Source organism: Penicillium cinerascens (genome assembly GCF_028974065.1).
Source record: "Penicillium cinerascens strain IBT 15544 chromosome Unknown contig_5_segment0_segment0, whole genome shotgun sequence".
Taxonomy (NCBI): domain Eukaryota; kingdom Fungi; phylum Ascomycota; class Eurotiomycetes; order Eurotiales; family Aspergillaceae; genus Penicillium; species Penicillium cinerascens.
Window position 1 is genome coordinate 2,538,609 of NW_026695294.1, and position 23,413 is coordinate 2,562,021.

The 23,413-nt window shown below is 51.6% G+C and overlaps 11 protein-coding genes across 11 annotated transcripts; 5 read left to right on the forward strand and 6 right to left on the reverse strand.

Annotated features, from left to right (window-relative positions):
• Positions 1-175: 175 nt before the first annotated feature.
• Positions 176-3,093, forward strand: N7498_005424 (uncharacterized protein; the record flags this gene model as incomplete). The annotated part of the gene is made up of 10 exons (XM_058452486.1): positions 176-243; positions 322-426; positions 495-737; positions 873-900; positions 958-1,018; positions 1,072-1,151; positions 1,202-1,373; positions 1,423-1,463; positions 1,517-1,654; positions 1,720-3,093. The coding sequence occupies 10 exons, from the start codon at positions 176-178 to the stop codon at positions 3,091-3,093; spliced, it is 2,310 nt and encodes a 769-aa protein (XP_058309024.1).
• Positions 3,094-3,788: 695 nt separating this feature from the next.
• culA (cullin culA) lies at positions 3,789-6,441 on the reverse strand (the record flags this gene model as incomplete). Its single annotated transcript, XM_058452487.1, has 6 exons — positions 3,789-3,977; positions 4,033-5,930; positions 6,027-6,097; positions 6,152-6,168; positions 6,253-6,322; positions 6,392-6,441. The coding sequence occupies 6 exons, from the start codon at positions 6,439-6,441 to the stop codon at positions 3,789-3,791; spliced, it is 2,295 nt and encodes a 764-aa protein (XP_058309025.1).
• Positions 6,442-7,245: 804 nt separating this feature from the next.
• On the forward strand, positions 7,246-7,776 carry N7498_005426 (cupin domain-containing protein; the record flags this gene model as incomplete). The annotated part of the gene is made up of 1 exon (XM_058452488.1): positions 7,246-7,776. The coding sequence occupies one exon, from the start codon at positions 7,246-7,248 to the stop codon at positions 7,774-7,776; it is 531 nt and encodes a 176-aa protein (XP_058309026.1).
• Positions 7,777-7,877: 101 nt separating this feature from the next.
• N7498_005427 (phospholipase D regulator) lies at positions 7,878-9,130 on the reverse strand (the record flags this gene model as incomplete). The annotated part of the gene is made up of 3 exons (XM_058452489.1): positions 7,878-7,902; positions 7,958-8,828; positions 8,881-9,130. The coding sequence occupies 3 exons, from the start codon at positions 9,128-9,130 to the stop codon at positions 7,878-7,880; spliced, it is 1,146 nt and encodes a 381-aa protein (XP_058309027.1).
• A 266-nt stretch (positions 9,131-9,396) lies between these two features.
• On the forward strand, positions 9,397-10,589 carry N7498_005428 (mitochondrial K+-H+ exchange-related family protein). The gene is made up of 3 exons (XM_058452490.1): positions 9,397-9,979; positions 10,042-10,097; positions 10,153-10,589. The coding sequence occupies exons 1-3, from the start codon at positions 9,543-9,545 to the stop codon at positions 10,491-10,493; spliced, it is 834 nt and encodes a 277-aa protein (XP_058309028.1). The 5' UTR covers positions 9,397-9,542; the 3' UTR covers positions 10,494-10,589.
• A 157-nt stretch (positions 10,590-10,746) lies between these two features.
• end3 (cytoskeletal adaptor protein SagA) lies at positions 10,747-12,107 on the forward strand (the record flags this gene model as incomplete). The annotated part of the gene is made up of 3 exons (XM_058452491.1): positions 10,747-11,005; positions 11,072-11,306; positions 11,371-12,107. Exons 1-3 carry the CDS (start codon positions 10,766-10,768, stop codon positions 12,105-12,107), a joined length of 1,212 nt encoding a protein of 403 aa, XP_058309029.1. The 5' UTR covers positions 10,747-10,765.
• A 336-nt stretch (positions 12,108-12,443) lies between these two features.
• N7498_005430 (putative SNF2 family helicase/ATPase PasG) lies at positions 12,444-15,293 on the reverse strand (the record flags this gene model as incomplete). The annotated part of the gene is made up of 4 exons (XM_058452492.1): positions 12,444-13,294; positions 13,351-14,098; positions 14,158-14,976; positions 15,030-15,293. The coding sequence occupies 4 exons, from the start codon at positions 15,291-15,293 to the stop codon at positions 12,444-12,446; spliced, it is 2,682 nt and encodes an 893-aa protein (XP_058309030.1).
• A 790-nt stretch (positions 15,294-16,083) lies between these two features.
• On the reverse strand, positions 16,084-17,410 carry N7498_005431 (uncharacterized protein; the record flags this gene model as incomplete). Its single annotated transcript, XM_058452493.1, has 2 exons — positions 16,084-16,866; positions 16,946-17,410. The coding sequence occupies 2 exons, from the start codon at positions 17,408-17,410 to the stop codon at positions 16,084-16,086; spliced, it is 1,248 nt and encodes a 415-aa protein (XP_058309031.1).
• A 446-nt stretch (positions 17,411-17,856) lies between these two features.
• N7498_005432 (dual specificity protein phosphatase family protein) lies at positions 17,857-18,867 on the reverse strand (the record flags this gene model as incomplete). Its single annotated transcript, XM_058452494.1, has 1 exon — positions 17,857-18,867. One exon carries the CDS (start codon positions 18,865-18,867, stop codon positions 17,857-17,859), a length of 1,011 nt encoding a protein of 336 aa, XP_058309032.1.
• Positions 18,868-20,063: 1,196 nt separating this feature from the next.
• On the reverse strand, positions 20,064-21,783 carry N7498_005433 (copper fist DNA-binding domain-containing protein; the record flags this gene model as incomplete). Its single annotated transcript, XM_058452495.1, has 3 exons — positions 20,064-21,481; positions 21,531-21,691; positions 21,749-21,783. The coding sequence occupies 3 exons, from the start codon at positions 21,781-21,783 to the stop codon at positions 20,064-20,066; spliced, it is 1,614 nt and encodes a 537-aa protein (XP_058309033.1).
• A 574-nt stretch (positions 21,784-22,357) lies between these two features.
• N7498_005434 (putative mitochondrial outer membrane protein (Sam35)) lies at positions 22,358-23,363 on the forward strand (the record flags this gene model as incomplete). Its single annotated transcript, XM_058452496.1, has 3 exons — positions 22,358-22,615; positions 22,668-22,907; positions 22,968-23,363. The coding sequence occupies 3 exons, from the start codon at positions 22,358-22,360 to the stop codon at positions 23,361-23,363; spliced, it is 894 nt and encodes a 297-aa protein (XP_058309034.1).
• Between the last annotated feature and the right edge of the window lie 50 nt (positions 23,364-23,413).

The following is a 23,413-nucleotide window of genomic DNA, read 5'->3' on the forward strand; positions in this document are numbered from 1 at the left end:
AATCAACACGTGAGCGATAACACTATCGAATTCCCCTGTGAGGTCGCGATTCCCGGATCGTGATCTTCCCGATCTTCTCTTACGCTGTTTATGGGGTCTGGAGCCTGTGCAGATTGTCTATGACCCTTGCATCGGCTCTGCCGAATCCTCCAACAACCACTCCCCACATCCCCGCATGACAGTCCAAATGGCTGAACGCAAATACGACCCGATTGTGCTGGTGATTGATTTCCACCATGCACGGTAAGTGCCCTATCGAACGTGGACGCAAGTCTGGCGCAAGGAGCTTTTTAATTGGACGAAGCTGACCGGAACGATCAGGGGCCCCGAGATCGAGCACTGCATCGCCGACGAAGGAACGAACCCGGCAATCGAGAATGACTGGTCATTGCTACCGTTCATGGCCCTGTCCGATGGCGCACACCTGTATGGGACTCTTTGCGATCATACGGGTGAATAGCAGTTAGACTGACTAGGATCGCGTCCTGTTCTAGTTCGACTGAGGAGTTCTCCTACTTCACACTCCGCCGAAAGGAAACGTCCACAACCCCGGCTACCTCCCTATTCGGCATTGCCTGCTCGCGCCAGCTCGATTCCAAGCTTTTGATCAACCGCCATCCCGACGTGACTCGGTCAACGGTGCAGAAGGCTGTCGTGGTGGTTACGGATAGCCCCCAGAGGGTGGGGCAGCTGCGCGAGAAGCTCTCTGTGGTAACTTCGGCGTGGTTTGCTCAAAAGTATGTTAGATGCTTCTCATTCGTCGGGAGACATTGTACTTGTGACGGAGATAGAATGAATTTGATGACAGCGGGCGTGGTGCGTGTTTGGTTACCCGAGAGAACAGTCGGCTAACCCCAGACATGCTTCTGTAGGGACTTCTCTGATATCGATATCTTGAAGGTTCGTTCCTACTCAAGTCTGAGAGTCGCACGCAGTTGACTAATATGGGTACTTTAGAAATTCCGCGAGGGTCTGGCCATTAGCCTGCAGAATGACGGATCGAAAGATCAGAATCTGGGTGAGCATCATTCAACGTGCGTTTGCGGAGGCTTGCACTGATTTGGTCTACAGGTCTTTCTCTCCGAGAAATGATCCACGAATTCAAACATCAGACGCTTGTTCTCTTCAAGGGATTACTATTGCAACCCAAGGTAAGTAATACTCCTAAAACCCTTTCCGGTGTACATACTAAATTCTGCAGATGCTCTTTTTCGGCACTCGCTGTGAACGTCTATGCATGATCCAATTTTCACTCATTTCCTTAATACCAGGTCTTATCAACAGCCTGGAAGACTGTGCGGACCCAGCGTTTGACAACTATGCACAAACCGTTGAGAAACCGACTTCGCTCAAAACCAGCGACCGGACATCCTGTATGGTCGAATCGTGAACTTGAGAACAGAATTGTACTAATTACCTTAGTGTTGGCATATATGGGTCTTCCCTTGCAGATTTTCGGAAAGGTATGTGTTGTCTCTGATTCTGGTACAAGGCGAAATCCTGACTCCGTTCCTAGGGGAGTATGTTCGGACCCTATACCCCGCTCCAGCAACTAGATTTGCTGGCCGATGATGGCACAAAGTCGTACGTTGTGGGATCGACGAACTCGTTGCTCCTGCAACAAAAGGATCGCTACAGTGACATTTTAATCAACGTGAGTAACGCAAAGTACAAACATACATGGGATCCAGTCTGACCAGGACTTCGATTACAAAATAGTTGGATGAAGACAGCATCAACATTTCGTCGCCGACACTGCGCAATGCTTTGACTCTCTCCGTGTCTGATCGGCGCTGGATCGACCTCCTCACTCAGATCGTTAATGAAACATGGGATGAGGAGCACCCGTCACGACCGAAGACACTAGGCTTCATGGGGTCGGAAGAGTTTATCCGACTTCAGTTTGAGGAGTATCTGTTGGCACTGCTGTCTTCCATGAAGTATCACTTGGAACTCACTTCGCTCAACTCCGGTGAATCGCCCCATCGGAGCAGAGCTCAGCTGCAAAACTTCAATATCGAGGGTGATCCTGCGCTTGATTTCAACGTAGATTTCCTCACACAATGGCAGAAAACATCGAACTACGCCCTCTTCTCACGCCTCACGTCAGATGCCCTCCTATTTTCCATCACTGAACCGAAACACCCGAGTGCCGGTGGCTTGACAATGGACGATATCCAGCGAAGACTGTCTCAGCAGGTAGCAGATCTTCACCTCGATGAACGAGTGCGCGAGGGCCGCGAAGCACTCAACCGCCACCTTAGCACAGGCCAAAAGAAAGTCAGCGCTGCGTTTAATAGCTTCTGGTCCGATATTGAGTCTATGCGCGAAGCCCAGCGGAAGCGCAACGAGCAGTCCCAGCGTAGCTCCATCGATCAAGCTTCAGGCTCTCCATCAACGGCATCCGCAGGCTCTCCCGATGCATCGGGCGCCTGGTTCGCTGGCCGTCAAAGGCCTTCTATCGACGTAGGCCAAGCCCAGGCCTCGGTGAACGCAGCCGGCCAGAAAGCTAGTGCATACTTCAGCTCGTGGGGATCATGGGCCAGCGAGAAGCGCCGCGAATGGCAAGACAAGCGCAGCTCCTCCCCGAGCCCCAACCCTGGCATGACTGCTTCGCCTTCGACCCCAACCCTGCCAGTAGTCACGGAGACAGCAGAGTCTGATCGTGGCCGCCGTCGCTCCATGCAACGGCACAGCGAGGACACGGACGGTCTTTCGCGCAGCCTCAGCCGTCGAAAGCGATGGAGCAACATTATCTTACGTCGCGACAGTGGCGAGTTCAGTCTCCCGAAACGCGATGACGGTACCAGCTCAGAGGCTTCCGATGTCCCCTACCCCAAGTCCCCTCTGTCTCAAGGCTGCCCAGCATACGAAACGGACGCCAAGAAGAACACCGACCAAACCCTGCAACCTGAAAAGTCAACCGAGGCCCTTTTCGACGCCGACGGATTCAGCGCGGTGCCGCTCACACCGAACGAGGGGCTCCGACTAGACCTCAACCCAGACGAGAGCGCCTCCCAATCCGAACCCGCCACCACCGTTGACACGCACTCTTCCGAGGTCAAGGAGTCCAAGGAATCCAGTGCACAGTGAGCTGAGAACTATATATTAATCCTTCCATTCTTATCTCGTAGATACTTGGCATTGAAACACCGCATACCCATTCACAAACCGTTGCATTTGTTCATACTCACCTTTGCTCTTGTTTCCCTCCCCCTCCTCCCTTTTTGCATGTGAATATACATACCCAGACTGTCCAGGCTAATGTGCTTGGATCTATGTCTGTTTCGAGTGATGAGTTTGATGTGCATGTACGTAGCTAGAGGGGAATAGATATCGGATGCATTGCATTTTTTTGCGAGATTGAACGAAGCGAACGTATTTAAAGGCTGTCAGCGAGCAGCTTCACGAGCACCATATGCGCATTCTCTCACACCGCTACGGCCGTTGTTTACCAGGAAGAAAGTCGCGAAAATACGGATTATCATTGATCTGTCGTCTCAACGCTATGATGAAAGATGGACCATAAAATGAACTTAATGCGGTGATCTTGTGCTCCGAAGCTCCCTTATCGTCCCAAACCATAGCCGAAGCTCCTTCCCAGTCCAGTTCAGTCTTGATCCGTGGCCCCTCTGCTCACAGTAGTGAATGTAGGCGATCGGATGGAAGGACTGGCGGATACGAGCAAAGCGGAAACGAGAAAAAGGAAATGAAAAAAGGAATCAAAGCAAGAGGATGTGGTGATGCAATGAGAGTTGGGGAGTAGGGGGAGAAGGGTATGAGGGATTTTAAGCAATGTAGGCAATTTCGTCCCCATCTAGACGTTCGATGTAGTCCTTCTCCATGAGGGCTTCGATGTTCTTTTTAATGTCGGGAACCTTGGGTGGGAAGCGGGCCTTGACCTGCTGGATGACTTCCTGCACGAGTTGGACGTGCTTCATCTTCTTGCGGGACTTCATGATGCGGACGATGGCAGACTGGTGGACAAAGTTAGTAAAGTAGAAATTTCAGCGAGATGGTATGAGAACAAACCTGGAGCAACAGCTTCCGATCCTCCTCTATCGTTTTGTGAGTATCGTCCGATTCTACCTTCTGCTCCGACTTGATCTGAATATTGAGGTTGACCTTGACCTTCTTGTTTTTGAAATTGTAGTTCAAGGTGAACGAAGTTGAGGGTTCAGGCTTGGCGCCCTCGGGGCTCGACAGGAGCACCTTCGCCTTCAAGAGGATGCTGAGGTTGGGGTCAAGGATTTCGGGGGCAAGGTTGGTGGCCTTCAGGATATCAGAATAACCCAGTGTGTCGGTCTCATTGAAAAGCAGCAAGATGCCCATTTGGAAGGTCGACACTTGGAATGTATAAGGCACCTTGGTGTTCTTAATGTAGTTGGCCTTGACTTCACCCTTACAGAGCTGCCACAGCCATGTCAACTTCCGACCGCTGTGCTTGTCAAAGTAGAACTTCTGAAAGCGTTCGGCAGTCTTGTTGATCTCTGGCGGCGCGGTGAAATTGGTGGTTGGCGGATTGAGGGGCCAGAATCCAGTGCCTAGAATCTGGAAGTGTGCATCGACCATTCTCTTCCGGTCATCATCGTCCAGGACTTTATCTTGATAGTCCTTGTAGTTGGCGTTGAGGTCCTTTGAGATCTGAATGTCCTGGAACATGCGCTGCAACTTATTGGTGTATTCAAAACCGCAAGCCTCCTTCAGCTTGCTGATCATAGAGGTTTCCGCATCGTCAGACACCGAGCTGACGTGCACCAGTCGCTTTGCAAGCATTTTTGAGTAGAACTTTTGAAAAACGTCCTTGTCCTCAATGTATTTGAAGACAGTCATGATTTGCACCAGCATCTCCTCGAGCTCGGACTCCTCGGCAGCTTTAGAGCCCTTCTTGAGTAGAGAGTCGGTATACTTGGCAAGCAGCTCGGGCGACTTGGTTGTGGTCGACTTGCAGATGCGGTTGCGGTTGACAAACTCCCGGCAAGCGTTGTCGAGAGAACGCACAAACTCAGACTCGCCGTTGAAGGCGTCGTCGACCAGGTTCTGATACCGAGTGTGGACCTGGAGCAGGGCATCCACGTAAAGCTTGGGCTCGAAGTTCTCGCCATCAGAGGCGACTTTCTCAACGGCGGCCAAACCGGCCCTTCTCACGTGGTTCTCAAAAGTGGTGCGCAATGGGTCCAAGCCTTCCTTGATGCGCGACAAGAGTCGATACATCCGGGCAAGGTCCTCCTGGCGTTCATTGTCCAGTAAAAGTTGGAACTCGTCGCGAAGCAGGGTAGAGTGAGCCGTGACAAGAACATCCAGGCAAGTATCCGTGAGGCTTTTGGTGACATCCGGGTGAAGATACAGACCCACACGGGCCTTCTCCTCGTCGAGACGAGCCTCTGCCTTCTTCATGTATTCCACCACGCTGTTTTCTGCCACGAACTGTCGGGACTCATTCTCATAGTATGCTTTGGTCGCGATAATGAACGGTCGCTGGAAATACTGCCGGTAAACCTCCAATGTCGATTTCTTGCTGTCATTCTCGTCCAAGCCCAGCGACACAAATGAATCAACGATACTCTTGATCTGCGACTGCTCGATAGTTTCACCATTTCGTTGCTTTTCGATCAAGTTCAGCACCGCGTCCATCACCTTGCCGTGAACGTTCTCGAAGAAGTCATCTTTCCACTTCACCAGGTGCAGAGTGTAGACATCATAAACATTCTTCTTACCCTCGTCAATCTCGCGCTTCACCCAGTGGCGGTTGAGGTAGCTGAAGAGGTGGTTGACGTATTTTGCGGCAGTGGTGTAACGGCTCCACTCGCGAATGTAAAATCCCAGTAGGGCTTCTTCTGTGTGACCCTGCGATTCCTTGTGCACTGCGCTCAGATGGCGTGATAGATATTCACCTAGTAGCTTGTAAAGTTCCTCACCGAGCAGGTGTGCTGTTCGAAGCGTACTGACCGTTAGCTTGTGTTTCTTCTTCTGGGACAAGCTGCCATGGGTTCGTGAGGCAGAAGGGGATGCAGAGGGGAACGAACCACCGCGGTGAGCCTGCAATCCTTGGTTACTGGCAACAGCCTTTTGTGACGTGCAAAAGTTGTGGACGGCCCTATGGATGAGCTGTAAGCAGATGGGGGGGTATATCAACGGAGGTCATACGAACGTGTAAAGAGCCATGTACTAAAGTCGAGATAAGACGTTAGTTCCAGTAAATTTGGGAGCAGGAGAATGCTTCAGATGCAGTTGCCATCACCCGTCACTCACAGTCTTCATGTCAACTCCATCCTCCAGCTTCAGCATGACGCTGTTAATACCCGCCTCCAAGAACGACCATCTGTGGTAGTGTCAGTCTCAGTAACCAAAATCTACCCATCCGACCCATCCAGAGCCACCGTTCACTCACGTTTCTGTTAGGTCATCCTTGTGAGGAGTCTGTGGCACCGTCGGCGGCATGGTGTCAAGGGGCGAAAGGAGATCAGGCAAGAAAGAGAAGGCGTGGAATTTCTGGCAACGTAAATGCAACGGTCAGCAAAGTCCATCAAAGGAAGGGTGTTCTCCCTGTTTCCAGGAAAGGTCACGTACGCGTCCACGATTCTCCTAGGCCGGAGATAAGTGCGCCACAAGTCACGTCGTGAAATGGGCAGTCAAAGACCCGAGTGTCGTCGGACAAAAGGAGATTCACGACACAACGGCAGGAGGAAAACAAGAAAAAGATGCCACCGGAAGAGCAGAAGCGACAGTGAAGAGGTCAGGCAGAAGGTGTGGCGGCAAGGCGATGAGGCTGAGAAGAAGGGCGAGCGTGGGGATGGCCGATTGCAGAAGGCGGTGAGGCAATCCGATGCGGACTCCGAGCTTTCGCATTTTAGGGGAATTTGTATACTTCACTTTACAGTTTTGTTTGTGTTCCCACGTTTGCTCCTGTTTGGACTTATCCGCTCTATATTTCTATGGATTAAATCAAGCACATATGTGGCTGGCAAACTATGATTCAGGATGATCATCCGCCGCATTCACAGCACTCCCTGAAGCCTTCCCACCGATTCATCAAAGGAATATCTAGCAATGTTAGATGAAGACTCATTCATTAAGGAGACCCAAACAGGGCCACCCAACCCAGAAAGTCACTGTTGGTCAACATATCGGCATTGTATACACGCGTATGCACCGGAGCATCTAGATCCACGGTGACGTCATTTGGTGTGATGTCGTTCCCCAGCCGAGTGACTTTCGTACACTCTAAACATACACAGAACCACCATGGCTTTTAACTCACCAGACGATATACAAGTGACATGTCGTTGTATTCCCTCATGGAATCGAGTCCCCAACACCTCGATCCAATCAAAACCCGTCATGGTATACCACGGCGCCTTCAACGCCACAGCCGGAGAGCTCTCGCGACGCTTGGAATCGATTGGGGAAGTCGTCCCTCAGTGGGTATATACCATGTATAGCCAGACCCATTTCCACTCCACCACCCACGAGGTTCTCGGGGTCGTTGCGGGACGCGCACGCCTGTGCTTTGGAGGCGAAGAGAACCCCGAGCGATTCGAGCCGACGGTTCAGTGCGGTGACTTGATCATCGTTCCTGCTGGAGTAGGGCACAGACTCTTGGATGATGAAGGTGATGTATCGTTCAAAATGGTCGGTTCATACCCTCCGCAGAAAGAGTGGGACATGTGTTATGGGCAGCCAGGCGAAGAAGCAAAAGTGCAGGGCATCCGGAATTTGGAGTGGTTCCACCAAGATCCTCTGTACGGAGAAGATGGCCCTGCTCTGCATGTATAGAAACCTGTCTATAAACCAACACCGAGTTCGGCGAAGAACAACAGCCCATAATAGCAAACCGAAAATAATTGGAATCCCGAGATAACACAACCGCATCGATTTCACTGTTTCACTCTCTCAACAAGTCTGAAGAAGTATTAGTCAGGTCCAAGATCATGCCATACAATACATTGCGACTTACCTTAGAACGCTGAGTGCGAATGTCATGAGCCAGGCGAGGAGGGCAACCAAAAGAACAGACGCTAGAGCCTTTTGTCGCACACAGATACTATCATTTCGAGGGTCCAATTTGGAGTTGACATTTGCCTCGGTACAGGAGCCCGTCACTTCGGACAAGGAGTCGAACGCCAGACTAAGATTGGCGGAATCGAAAACGATGAAGAACAAATCGAGCAGAATCAGCCGAGCTTTGGCCGAAGGAGATCGCAGGCCGAGCGGCTTCGACGTGTACTCATCGACTGTGATGTAGATAAGATAAACCAGCGCCACGGCATCGACAATTATTGCCATCAGCGCGGAAGGACCTTGGTTATGATGCCCCTTGTTGGACATGTACTGAATCGACCCACCCAGAGCTAGGCCCGAGAGCGAAAAGCACCAAACCGTCAAGCGCAGGATCAACGGTACGATAGGGCTTCTGAGCAGGTTGTGCTGGAAGCGTTTGAACCAAATATCCCGACGTCCATTGTTGTGTAATGGATACTCCGGGCTATCCCCTTCAAGAAGATTCCCTCGCCATGGTCCCGAGTAGTCCCCGTAATGCTCGTTCATCCATTCCGGTGTAACCTCTTTAATCTCCCCGTCAGGTTCTCGGGGATACTGGATAGTGCGCGAAAATGTCTTCCAGCGGGATTCCCGGTGGAGCGGTGGTGACCGATTCTCCTCAAGAAGAGCTCGGTCTTTCCACAGGGAAAATTCCGGCCGGGAGGTTTTATGAGGGGAATAGTTATGCTGAGCGACACGCGCATCGTTTGGCTGCGAGGGCAATAGGCGGTCACTTGCTGTAGCATCCTCCCCGTCGTCTTCGACTGTGTTGACCGGTCGAATCCAAGCTACGGAAAGCTATCAGTATGGGAAATCCTAGAAGGAGAGGTTTATACATACGAGGTAGAGTCCGTGGGGTAAATTGTTGTGGTCGGACGAGCTCTTCATGTGACTGGCCATCTGACGTTCGGGGTGTTGTGGCTCGAAAGTGGGAAGGAGTATTTCGGGGAGCGCCGGCGTGGGTGTCCACGGTCAAATGGTTTGAATGTAGAGCGGATGATCCAAAGCCCGAAGGCACCTTTTCAGCGATGGTCTCGTCGAAAACTCGCCCTGTACCGTTGTCGGGCGGGGAGCTGCTCGTCGCATCCATGGTAGGCAAAGGCAATAAACAGTTGCGGCAGAAGTCAATGCAACGCGCGCATCACCAGGCTCGAAAATCTTGGGGGAAAGGGCCAGTCACTTGCCCAAATCCAAGCTTCCAACCGCGGAACCACAAATACCACGCGTGGAAAAACAAAACCAAGTGGAGAGGGAAGGTGATGGGTCCAAGATTATCTCCGAGGACCAAACGAGAATCGCCAGGCGCGGAATGACGTCTGCCCTGCTTACGATTTCCTCCCCGTGTTCCATCCTGGGGCTCCCTTTCGATACCTCTTCGATAACACCACTTGAAACTTTCGGGCTTCGCAGGGCACAAGGCATGCTACACATATTCTCCTTAATTTTATCGTGCTCCCTGCGATAGTCACCTTTCTCCAACCATCCATCCCGACCCCGCGGCGATGCGCCTCTTTCTGATCCCCATCTCGACACGACGGGCGTTGATCTACGCTCGGCCTCTCCGGAAAGACATACCGAAGGAGCTATCACTGCTCGACCGAGCTACAAGCAAGGCGGCTGAGACCTGGGCTAGCTGGGAAGAGGCCGAGAAGGGCTGGAAAAAGCACCTGGTGACCTGGGGCAATCGAGTCCAACAGCGGATTCCTTTTGAAGAATGGGGCCTCAAGAGTATTCCGTCGCTCGCTTCGCAGCAACGGATCGATAAGGACCACGGCAAGAAGAAGATCGAGGTGTTGTTCCCGGGCAATGCAGTGCGACTGGAGAAGATCCCGACCATATTACGCTCTATCGCTACAGAACGACAAGAATTCCATCGAAAGAAGATGTGGTGGAGTTTTGGATTTGCGCCGATCACAGCGCCTTTGGGATTGATTCCGGTGTACGTTTCTCTGGAATTGTCGTGTCATTGGCGATTTCCCATACTGATGAGAAACCATGCAGGGTCCCCAACATTCCCTTTTTCTACCTAGTATATCGAGGCTGGTCCCATTGGCGGGGTTAGTCAATATTCATGCATGAACCTGGCTTATGACGCTAACGAGCACTTGACAGCGTTGAATGGCTCGCGACACCTGGAGTTTCTTGTAGAGAAGGATCTCCTGAAGTCTGTTTCCCTGCCCGGTCTGGAACAATTGTATGCCAAACGGGCATCCCGGATACTCGACAATACCCCCATTGATACGCCAGCTTCAGAAATGGTCGAGGACTTCGAGCAGAGCGAGGACCGTGTGCTTTTGAAGATGTCTGACGCCAAGAAACTCGCCACGATCTTGGAAGCTCCGGAGCTGGCATTGGAGGCTGAGCGGGCTATCGTTCAAGTCAGTGAGCAGCTCCAGGCTCAAAAGAAAAAAGAAAAAGAAGCCAAGTCCTCAGATGAGAAGAAGGATTCATGAGATCTTCGTGGCCTTGGAGAAGAAAGCGGATAGAACGCACTCTACTCCGATAACCCACTCAATGATTGATGTACCATAGCCTGCTATATTTGCAGAACAAAATTCAATAGAAATGTGCAATTGAGACTATCGATGACCCCTGTAATGATTGAAGTATACAAGTTGGGGTAAACAACGATGAGCTCAGATCCCCTGAAGGCGGACAGCGGATAAGTCCAACCTCACCCCAATTTCCCCCATCCTCCCCTCCACCACAACACCCCAGTCCCGCCATGTCCTCCAAAAAGATCGAGCAATGGGAGATCGAGCGCTACTGGGAGATCTTTGCCTCGCTGGCAAACGGCCAGACGCACCTGAATAGCTCCCAAGCCGCCTCCGTGCTGCGCAATAGTCGGCTCCGCGATGATCAGCTCGAGAAGGTCTGGGACATTGCGGATGTTGACGGCGACGGCGAGCTTGATTTTGAGGAGTTTTGCGTCGCTATGCGCCTAGTATTCGACCTTGTGAACGGCGTACGTATACCCCTCCAAAGCTTCGTGAAACGATCCAAGATTGGGCCCTGACGTGGCGGAATACAGGAGCTACAAGACGTCCCGCCTGTTTTGCCAGACTGGCTGGTCCCGGAGTCAAAGTCACATCTCGTTCATGCAACACGCGCATTGAGCGGTGGTCAGGAGAAATTCGAGCGGATAGAAGATGAGGACGACACACTCGGGCTGAAGGACGGCTTCGATTGGTATATGAAGCCCGCCGACAAGTCCAAGTACGAAGAAATCTACAGTTCCAGCCGTGACCACCGTGGGCAGATTACCTGTAAGTCGCCATCTCTAGCACATACCTGCGTTTTTGAAACAAGCCGCTAACCTTGGAGCTCCAGTCCAATCCCTACAACCCCTCTACGAGTCCCTTGACGTCCCCGATACCGACATCCGCTCCGCATGGAACCTGGTCAACCCTTCCGCCGGCCAGGCCATCAACAAAGACGCCACACTGGCATTCCTGCATATCCTTAACTACCGCCATGAAGGCTTTCGCATTCCGCGCACCATCCCCGCCTCGCTGCGGTCCTCGTTCGAGAGCAACCAGATCGACTACCAGATTGATAACGCGCCTGCACAGCGCTACGGCGCCGACGGAAATCAAGAGACGCGAACCGGCCGCAAGGCCAAGTTCGGTGACACATATCTGAGCCGACTGGGCGTTGGTGGCAAGGGCTCGTACCAGCCTAAGGGCACCGATTTCAGCGAGACTGTTCAGGATGAAGAATGGGAGAAGGTCCGCCTGCGCCGGGAGCTATCAGAGATTGAAGCGAAGCTCAATTCCGCCAACCAGGCTTCGGAGAACCGTCGTGATCGCCCCGGCAACGATGGTCGCCCCAACTGGGCTCTCATTAAGAAGGAGACGCTGCAGCTTCTGGAATATAAGGAGCGGGAGCTCCGTGAGTTGCGGGAAGGCGTGGGCCGTTCGAAGGATGGACAGGACCTGGAGCGCGCGAGGGAGGATGTTAAGACCGTGGGCGATCAGGTTGAGGGCTTGAAGAGTCATCTAGCCCAGCGCAAGGGAGTCCTTGCGGACCTACGCTCGCAGATCGAAGATGAGCGTGCCCGACGATGAGCGCTTAATGTTGATTAATTGTTGGATCTATCCTCGTTTGTTCTTTGTACAGCCATGTCCCTGGCACGGAGCTTGCAGGCGCACAATGGATTCTTGTTTCTTGCATTGGCTGTTATGCATCTCTAAGCAAATCAAAGCCACGTATTGTACAGTATTGCAGGTATTTACACCTGCTCGTTATCCCAGATATCCGAACCACGCAAATCCACCCAGAGCCACTCTAGAACTCCCATGAGATGGTCTAAGTATCCAGCCAGGCCACTGGCTCAACGCTAAAACGTAAAATCAATACAGCCGCGACGCCGGACATTGCCACAAAAAAAAAGGGATTAAACTTCAAGCCATAAGGGATTCACCGCCATCGCGCTTGGTCTCGACTGCAACAAAAGCAGGGCCGCTCTGTTCCAGACCCTTCTCGGCACGGACATAAGCCTCTTCGCTGCGATCTGTCAAGATCTCAAGGTCATGATCAGACAAAATAGACTCAGGATTGGCACCTGTCTCAAAGCGCTCGAAATCGTCTTCGCCAAGAGCCTTCCGTAGCTCCTCCATGTCCTGAGCAGTGGCACTGGGATCTAGCAGAGAACGGAACTTTCCTTTCTGGATGACCAGACGTTCCAGTCGGCGCTTGGAGTCGGCTTTCTCCAGGAGGGTCTGCTCAACGGTGCCCTTGGTAGCCAGTCGGTAGACAATTACCGGCTTGGTTTGACCAATGCGATGAGCGCGGTCTTGAGCCTGCAGATCTTGCTGCGGGTTCCAGTCTGAATCAAACAGAATAACGGTATCTGCAGCGGTGAGGTTGATCCCCTGGCCGCCGGCACGAGTACTGAGAAGGAAAATTTTGTGCTTTTTGTCCTTGTTGAAGGCTTCGATCTGTGACTGGCGATCAGATTGGGCGATGGCTCCGTCGATGCGGCAGCAGTTCCAAGAGCGTAACCCGATAGCCCATTCTTCGAGAATATCAAGCTGGGTTTTGAACTGGGAAAAGATGAGAATTTTGTGTCCCTTCTTGAGCAGGCAAGGAATCAATCGGTCCAGAAGAAGCATTTTGCCAGATGCTGATACGAGAGATTCATCCACGGCATATGATTCGTCTTTCCAAGGCCAGTAAAAGTTGTGCGGAGAGTTACACGCCAGGCGGGCTTGCATAACCGGGTTTTGCATCTTTTTCTGGGCGATTTCCTTTTCTGTTGAACGTGTTAGCTGCGTCTCGGTGGTAGGGGGAGACCGAGCCGGTACGTACTGGCAAGCTTCAAATTCTTGGCACGCTCAATTTCCTCAAGCTCATCCTCGCTGGGCTCAGTTGTCACCTCCTTGTCCTGGATCCCGCGCTCAAGTCTCCGCAGCTTGGCGTCAAAGTCGCGGTCACTGTCCTCCTTGTAAGTTTTCACGCGGCGCCGGCGAGCGGCGCTACTGCGAGAACTGGTCTCACTGGTTGGAGTATCAGTCCCGGTCGACTTTTGGCTTTTGTTGGAAGACTCCGGTTCGTCACTTTCACGGCGACGTTTCCGATTTGAGGAGCGCGAGAGACTTGGATTTTTGGCCGTCAGGCGCTCCAGTGCCTTTCCTTCGAGATACTGACGGCCGGTTCCACTGATAATCTCCCGATAAAGCTCCTTCTGCTCCGGTGTCATCGGAGCATACAAAACGTATTCCCGCTTCTTTGGCAAAGAGTCCTCCACATCTGTCTTCACTCGCCGAAGAAGGAAGGGCTTGAGAATAGAGTGCATGGTAGAAACCAGGTTTCGCTTCCGTCGTTCAATGAACTCTGCCTGGCCATTGTCATCAAGGACAGAGGAAAAGTCGAACCAACTCTCAAAACTATTCAAATCATTAAAGACATCGGGAAGAAGGAAGTGCAGCAATGACCACAGCTCAGAAATGTTGTTCTGAAGCGGAGTACCGGTGATCAAAAGGCGGTTAGCCGAGTTGTAGGACAAAAGTTCTTTAATCAGACGACAATTCATGTTCTTGAGGCGGTGGCCTTCGTCCTGTGGATTTGGTTAGCGTGATACGAGCTGAAAGCAACCATGAGGGTACAGGTACATACCACAATGATGTATCGCCACTGGTATTGAGCCAAAAACTTTCGGTCATTAATGCATATATCATAAGACGTACACACGATGGGGAAATCCATTTTCATCTGATCGCGTAGTTTCAGACGCTTGGTCCGAATCGCTGCGCGCTCGTCTTTAGATCCGTGATACAAGACCGCATCGATATCAGGAGTCCATCTCTTGAACTCATTCACCCAGTTGCTCAAGGTGCTGAGGGGTGCTGCAATAAGGAATGGTCCCGAGACGTTGTTTTCCTTCAAGAAAGCAATCATCGAAATGGACTGGATTGTTTTCCCAAGGCCCATTTCGTCAGCAAGAATGCCACACAGGCCATTCATCCACAGTGTCTTGAGCCACTCGAGGCCTTCCAGTTGGTACTTTCGCATGCGGCCGCCTGTCACAAGCGTCGGCTGTTGAGTTGCCACCAGCTCTTGTTCACCGAGAGCGGTCGGGTTGGCCTCGTACTCGTCGGCAGCCTGTTCTAAAGCCTCCTGCACGGTCGGTTTGTCTTCGGTCACTTCGACATCGGCCTTCTGGAAGTAGCTCGAAATGGTATTGCCCTTCCCAGCACTCTTTCTCGGACGGCCTCTCTTCCTCCCTGTTGTAGACTCATTACCAGTAGACGTATCTTCAGCGGCGGAGTGTTGTGCAGCCCGGTTTCGAGTCTCACGACAAGCAGCGGGTGCGGCCCCGGGCTTGGCCTTTGGTTCTGGGGGTGACTGTTTCTGTCGGGCCGCTTGTTGTCGGGCCTCTTCTTGCTGCTTCTGCATCTTCTCAGACATGATAGCAACAAACACCTGCAGGAAAACCTAAAATAAGAGAAGATTCACAGGCAAATGCACAGACCGTGGCTGCAGCTTACCGAACTAGTCTTCAACAAATGCATCAGGGCCTTCGACTTGGTATCCATTCCCTCGGTATCTTCTACAAAATCGGACGGCCCGCCTTCTTCAATATTGGCCTTCTCTTTTCCATTTTCTTCGTCCTCGCCGTTCGTCTCTTCCAACGGAAGTTTTGTGTCTTGAAGAGTGAGGTCGGTCATCGGCGAAGATGGCACCGTTGACTCCGGCTGCAGAGTGCCAGCCCGCGAATCGGCCGGGGTGATCGGTGAGTTTGCGGCAGACATAGTGCCTGGTTGACTTTGCGAAATGAAGGGGAGAAAGGAGGCCGATAGGTCAGGGTCCGGAGAGGAAAGACGTCATTCCCAGGGATGAGGATTCGCAACCAAATCAAAGTTTGACCATGAAAAAAACAGGGTGAGGTGTACTCGGCTGTGCTATGACCGATGTTTGAGCCTCACAAGGTAAATTACTCAAGTCTGGTGCAAATTGTGTGTTGGATGCGAGATGCACAGGATACACAGCGGCGCGCGTGGACGCGGATTTTCGTGTCGGTGCACGGGCCATTTTTAGATTGCTGGTAACTACGCGACTTGCATGACCCTTCCTTTCATAGTCACACTCTTGTTGGTTTTTTCTTATTTGCTTTTCTTTGTTCCATGAGACAATCATCATAACGTAATATTTCAAATCCGATCCGCTCTGGCCATGTTCCTTTTCAAAACATATTAGAGTCCATTCTTCAACGAGGCGTTCATCACGAAGTGCAATGCCCAGGTGATAGCTGTCTGGGACCATCATCATAATCGTGCATGGTGTATGCATAGATCCGGGTGTAAATGGTTGCAGAGATAAATCACCAGTCAGCAGCATAATCATTGCAAAGAGCTCACCCCTGCATATTGTTCCCATCATTACCCTCCTAGGTCACATTGTTAGGGATGGTCATAATCGGGTACCAGCGGTTCATCCATCATCATCAAGTCATAATCGTCGTCAGATTGTTGAACTTGAGCATGGGGGCTTGCTTCCTTCAGAGCATCCTCAAGCTCAGCTTTGAACAAAGCCTTCTCGAGTCTATCCACCCTCGAGGCCAGCCTGCGTCAATTGCCACTGGTAACGGGCCTGCAAATCGCTAACGTTTGCATGTGAGCCTTGTGTGTGGTCAGTAAACCAGAACGGCGTGTCTCCTTCGGTACCTTGTCCTTCGTGGGTCAGAATCGCTACTGGATTGGTCGTGCTACTGTTGCCAATACCCTGGATGAAAGCATTCCCAGGTCCGGATTCCGTGTGTGTAAGGACATACTCATCAAAGTCCGCGAAGTATTGCGGCCGCGTCGAAGAATCTTCCTTTCTTTCCCACGTTTCTGGCTCAGGCGTGGGGTGATCGTACTGTCCACGGAACACTGTCTCCGAGCCGTTGCTCCAGGTTCCAGCAAGGCTCCGGGGAAGCTCAAGTCGGTCCAGGAATCGATAACTCTCGAGGACCTCTGTTGTGTTCGCGATCATGACCTCGTCATCATGGAACTTGTGTCTCTGGCAGTTCATTTTCCTAAAATTGAAGATCTCGAGCCTGTTGAGTCTGTCCTCAACTGAATCTTTTGACTCGCCGGTCTCGTGATCCCGAAGGACTTCCCGCTGCTTCTTTCTGAAACAATGAAGCGTACGGTCTTCAGCGTCGATAGATTTGTTATAGTGTTGAGAGTATCCAACGAGCTTTAGGTACTCGTCACCTGTAATATCTAGGTTTTCCTGCGCCGTGTACCAATGTTCATCAAGCTCCGCCACATAATTGTGGAATATCTCGACCTGAAGTGAGGGCTTCAGGTCACTGAGTAGGACACGCGAATCAAGACGAGTCTAGGTAGCCATGGCCTTTGTATCAGCAAGTATCACTTCAATCGTTCTTGTCCAATGGGAGGAGTGAACTTGAACTTACAGATCGGTTGGAGCTCGTACGGGGGTTGCGTACCCAGCCAATTCCATCGCGCTCATCTCCTGGGTTATCTTCGGGGACATCCTCGAACTCACCATTGTTCGTCAGGGCCCTGCTTATGACGAAGCCTTCGGTACTGCTCTCGGGTACACCATGGGACGCAGGCGGATACAGTGATTCGCGATAGATGCTGTACGCCTCCGTCCAGCCCTCGTTCTCAGCCTGGCCGGGGTATGGCCTGGTACACCATGGAATCGGAGGCCGGTTGGGATCGTATGACTTGGTACGAGGACACACCGGTGACTTCCGCCGGCGAGAGCTCGCTGACAGTTTCTCATCACCGCCGCTGCTGGACAGATCACGAATAATGTGCATACTTTGCGACGCCGATGCTGCTGGCTCTTCGGGTTTAGCCTCACCATATCGCACTGGGGCCCGAATGGTGGGCCGAAGCCTCATATCACTCATGGTGACAAAGGAAGACTTGCCAGGAAGTAGCTGAATGCAAATATTAAGAGATTGAAGATGATAAATGCCGAAAGAGGATAAGAAGAATGGTGGATGATGAGGAGGGGAGAAGGAAGAGTGGAAGAGGAGAATAGGATAGGGGGGCTGAAGTGAGAGAGGAGGCGAGCACGACTCAAATGAGTTGAACTCAACTGACGATGGCAGGCTACTCCCCAGGCACCGCTCTCACTCATGTCTACTCAGGTGCCATCAAGTCCGTACAAGCTACGAACAATTTTGGAATCTATACAATGTCAAAGGGCAAAGGCCAATATTCATTAAGCAACGAGCAACTTTAGCAGAATATTTCCGGCAAACGGAAATTGGAGCCAGTGAGCCATGGAGTATTTGATAAGTTGAATGAAGCTGCCATACCACGCCACTGAGGTTCTCCTGTCGGTTTCTGTCTATACCACGCGGTCCTGAAAGGGAGCAATAGGTTTCCGCTCAGAAAAGATGTCGCTTTCGCTGTCGACGTCCATGTCAGCATCGGACATGTCGGCATCATCATCACGACGGTCCGCAAAGCTTCGCTTTTTGGAAAGTAAGACAGGCGGCACGACTGGAGGGGCGAGTGTTGCTGTTCCGGTCTGTGTGTTTGCGCGTCTGGAGTGCTCAACGTCACGCTTGGCCGAGAGAATGGACTCGAACGCGAAAAGAATGCATTTCAGCGGATCCTCGATGGAAACACAGAAGCGGTGCTGCTGAGTCAAGCGGGTGGCATGTCCTGCATCCATATTGAGCATCACCATAATATAGGCGATGACCACCGCTGCAGATCGCTCGTTGCCGGATTCACAGAAGACCAAAATCTTTTTCTTGAGGGGCAAATGGCAAGCTTGGGTCGTTTTTGCATTACCAGAGACATCGGCATCCACACCCGCGAGATGATCATTGATACGACGAATGGCGCGTGGAAAAGCGGATATCAGCTCTCGGTTGTCGAGAACGTCGATGGTGTCAGCTTGCACACCGAGTTCAGCAGCAGCCTTATCGCCGGAGACTAGACGAGCCTGGGCAGAGTGGCTGTTGCGGATAGCGAGGAGAAGAGTGAACCCCTGGGAACAGAGAAATTCGCGGTCTCTGAGGCAAGAAGACGGGCCCAAGGATAGGAACGGAAAGATAGGTTGTGCTTCACGACGCATCTCGTAGGACCATTGATTGAACTTGAAACGACGCGTGAAGCCATCCAGATGTGCAAGTCTGAAGAAACCGGGACAAATGAAGTCGCCCTCAGAGAATTGATGCGTGGCGGGATTGAAAATTTTGCTGTCAACAACGACGGTGTCATTGTCGTCTTCGTAATCTTCATGACCAAAGTAGCCCAGTGCAGAGCCGATTATGGCCCCGGGAGGATATTTCGGAGCCGATGTATATTCCTGCGTGCGGACATAATGGGCTCGAATGTCCTGCGACATTGGCGCCTCCACTGTTGGAAGGAGTTCAGACATGGCGTACAGGCCGGTAGGCCATACAGGTTTGGTTGAGATCGTCAGCCTGGGAGATAAGAGAATGAAGCAAGCAGTTTTCTATAAAGAGAAAGTAATCCCTTCCGCGCCAGCACTGTTGCCGTGAAATGTGCACCGCTTCATAAGTAGGAAGAAACCCGTCACGGACGAGCGGCCATTTCCAAGTGCTTCGAGCTGAGCAGGCTACACCAGGGATTTCAAGTTCTTTCCTCCACAGTGAAGTAGCTTGTGGAGTAGTTGAAGGAGGCTCCAATGACTGGAAATAAAAAGTCCTTTGTAGGCCAAGAGGAGAGGTTGGAATAAAGTCGGCCGCGAGATTATGTAATGTGTTATCGCTGCTTCCCAAATACCCCCACGTTTGCTGCTTTGCTTCCATGCATTTCCTCGGTGTGCACTAAAATTCAAGCCGGAGATATATTTCGTCGGATTAGGCTTTTAAAGTGTTTTGTCAAGCTTGAACGTTCCATTTCAAGGTTTACCATAATTAGTTCTTCCTTTTCAATTATTCTCTCTTTCTCTCTGCAACACTCAATTGCTAGCGAGAAGTTCAGATATTTCTCGCATCCAACCACCAGCTCGTCCTCGAACGGCCTTCCACTACTTAGACTACCATGTCTCATAACCAACCTTAACCTATTGGCATTTATCGAGCTTTGAGAAATCGACTCTCATTCGGACGAAGGAGATGCTGTAAGCGTGCCTAATTAGGCGGTCATGACTATCTATCCGAGCATATCCGAAGAACGTCTAGAAAGATACTTAAATATGAATCGAAAGATGTCTAGAATGACTTTCAAAGAAATACCGAGGAGGGTTAGAAGGACCAAGAGAATAAAGTATGTAGGCCCATTTCCAATATCTCTTGGCCCGGGTGTATGTATGTATTTACAAGTCTTCCTTGGTTTGCTACTTAAGGTCATGCATGTAATTAATGCTAAATTACGGCAGTCTCAAGAGCAAAGAATTCTCGAAATTGTAGAGCGATTTCAATAAGTTCATTCCGTGTAGCAAGCTGCATTGCGGCCAGCTTTCTAGAGCAGAGATTTCTAAAGGGTATCATCATACATCATAAATCGTGCAAGAAAAGTGATTTGGTCAGGATGGGGGAATCAGAAAGGAAATAGGGCGTCGCATTGGGCACCGAATCATATCATGGATGTCTCAAGCGTGCGTGGGCTCAGGCATGGGACTGAGATGCTTTCTAGCACAGGAATATGCGAGGTATGGTTACCGACAGACGTCGCAGGAGTATGGCAATGAGATGAGGGTTGCTGCTCTGTCGTGTGGGTAGTAGATGGGTCCGGGGTAGGTGCCTCGAAAGACACGCCATTGTGGCCGCTGTGTGTGAGACAGCCAACGCAGCTGCAGTCATTGCCGCATTGGCAGCTACCCGTCACGTCGGAGCAAGTTGACGGAATTCCCACCGGGTACTCCAGAGTGTAGTATTCAGATGGGTGCATCAACTGCTGGTTCAAAAGGTGGCTGGCGCGGAGAGGAGAGGAGTAGCCAGAGGACATGGTCGAGTTGTGGTCTGAGTACGGATCGAAGGAGTTTTGCTGGGCAGTGCTTTCCATTGAAGGGTTTTGTTGCATGAAACCGAAGCTCAATGGAGTCGATGGGGTAGTACCCTGGAAGGGAGATGGCTGGTAGGCATTGGTGATGGTTTCGGGGGAATTTTCATCTCCATCGAAGGTCATCATAACACCCATCTCCTGGACATGTTGGCGGGTCGTGTTGTTGAATGGGTGGGTCGCACAGCCTAGGCATTGACATTCATCTCCACATTCGCAGTCATGGCAAGAATCGGCGCCAAGCTGGGGAGGGGCGTAGGAAGACTTTTGGAAATGGTTCGACGCGAATTGAGTCACGGCTGTCTGCGTAACCCCAAGACCATTCATCGTATTCGAGTAAGATGGTGTAGAGGACACATCTGGCTGGTAATCGTGCATGTAAAGTGGATGGGACTGAGCGCTATTCATTCCCAAAGTCTGCATGAATTGGCCTTGGGCAGAGGCCATTGGGTTTTGCCAAGCAGGCATCTGGGGTGCAGAATAATCCACGTAGGACATGCCGTTCCAGCCAGAAGGTTGACTCGTCTTGACCCCATTCCCATTGAAGATAGTATTGAGTGTCGGGGGTGCACTAGACTTTCCAGAGCAGCAAGAACCTCCACCATTAGAAGCTACTGGTGGGGGCTGAGGTTTCTTGGAACAGCAGCTGGATCCATTTATGGTAGCTTCATCGGATACAGGTGCAGGTGAAAAGCCATTGCTCGAATGCATGCTTGGGTGAGGTGTTGGGTGACAACCATTCTGTTCAGAGTGGTGAGGAACGCTTGCCGCGTAATTGGCCACACCCTCCTCGAATTTAGGATTGTCCGGCATGGACTCCAGCGCCTTCGCAAGATTTCCCGACGTTGATTGAATATTGCTGTGTCTTCTTCCCGGTTTCTGCACTTTGCCCGAAGAAGACGAAACCGGGGGCACAGGTGTCGGGATAGGCTGCGAGGAATCATCTGTATTTGCAGGGACTTTATACAGGGGCCGGCATAAACAAGTCGAGCCTAGGATTATGTTAATGGAGTCTAGTATGAAAGACCATGAGCTGTCTACCTTTCGGAATCCGGACCATGAACGCAAATGTTTTCTGGCAACTGCAAGATCCCTTCGGATGAGGACATTTGGCCAGGGGGCGTCCAGCCTTGGGTACTTTCATCATAAGTCTGTCGAAGTGTTGGCATTTTGAGGATCGGTGGCCGCGAATGCACGGTTCGCTAAATCAAAGTCTTGTCAGCACATGCATAACTGTCCGTTCAGGCGGGCAATCATACCAAGACCACTTGGCACCCTCTTCATCGAGAGGCATAGTCGTAGGCGGAAGGTGGTGGTGGTGTGATCGAAGAACCGCGATGATCGTCGGATGACGATAACTGAGTGCTTAGTGCCGCAAACACCGTCTGCCAGCGCAGACTTTGGCACAGGGCCGTAAAACGAATGGAAACCGATCTTTCAAGAGTTATAACGGTGAATATCTGTAGAGATATCGTGCCGTTTCGCGTCTCTGTAAGGTCAAGATTTGAAGCGGGGTCGACCGGAACCACGAGTCGGCGTTTGGGAGGGTTCACCGAGGCCGATCGGAACAGACGAGGTGAGTTATGGGCATCGGCGAGGTGACGACAGGGCGACGAAGTAAGGATACGAGTTCCGAGAGGTTCAGGCACGACATGAAAAAGATGGGAAGAAAACGATTCGGGAACAGGTTACCTAAGCGCGGTTGCGAGTGGTTCTCAGTATCGCGCATGACCGGGGATTGCGCACGTGACTTGCCTGGTCGGCGGGGCGGTGGATCCCGGAATACAGCTTTCTCCGCTCCGGCTGGTAATCGTCGCGGTTTAGTGGCCGAGGCCCTTGTTGCTCCGATCCTCCTGCAGAAAGTCACGATGCCGCCCAAAGGCAGTGAAGGCCCACAGCCAGAAAGTACCAGCTCCGCTAGTACCAGTGCTGTCCACTCGTTCTTCACAGTGCCAGCTCCTATCAAACGCCTTTTCGACCGCTTTCCGTTGATCACGTATTCCCCCAATGACCTCCCGCAGCGGTGTCCGTCCCGGCGATATGAGAACCAGCTGTATGTCTTTAGCGACGCGAAGAGCGCGCGCCATGGTCGACCATCATTCAACCCGCAATGTCTGAAGTGGCAGGTACGAGATCTGCCCAATGTATCTACGAAGCAGCTGTACTGATCTCCCGCAGGCGTATCTGAAATTCGTCGGTATCGACTTCGAGGTTACCCCCTCCAACAACCATGCATCGCCCACCGGCGCCTTACCATTCCTTCTACCCGCTCTCCCCGCCGGTGCACCCGGTCCTATTCCTTCACATAAGCTTCAGAAGTGGGCCATTGAACAAGTTCACTGTGAAGAAGAGCAGCAATTGAACCTTCGGTTCGAAGTCTACGCATCGCTGCTGGATCACCGGTTACGCAATGCCTGGGTATGTCGTCACCTAAGCCTTGAGGAATCCACCATATAGGCCTTGCTGACATGGATCTAGTTGTACATGTTGTATCTCGACAGCGAAAACTTCGAGGCTGTTGCCCGCCGACTCTATGTGATCCCTGCAACAACAAATACCATCGTTCGCACCGCCCTGGGCATACAACTTCAGCAGGCAGCGCGCGATGAGCTTCTCAAGACATCAAAATACATCGATGTGGCCGATTTGGAAGGAGACGCCAAGAGCGCATTCGAAGCTCTGTCCGCCCTACTCGGAGAAGATGAACATTTCTTCGGCCGACAAAAGCCCGGCCTCTTCGATGCCAGCGTATTTGCCTACACACACCTTATTCTGGACGAGGGCATGGGATGGAAGCAGAACCGACTCGCCCAACTACTCCGAGAACACACCAATCTTGTACAACACCGGGAAAGACTGCTGCAGTTTTTCTAAATGTATAATTATCAGCCTGAATAGAAATCATTATCTCCACTGAGTCATCT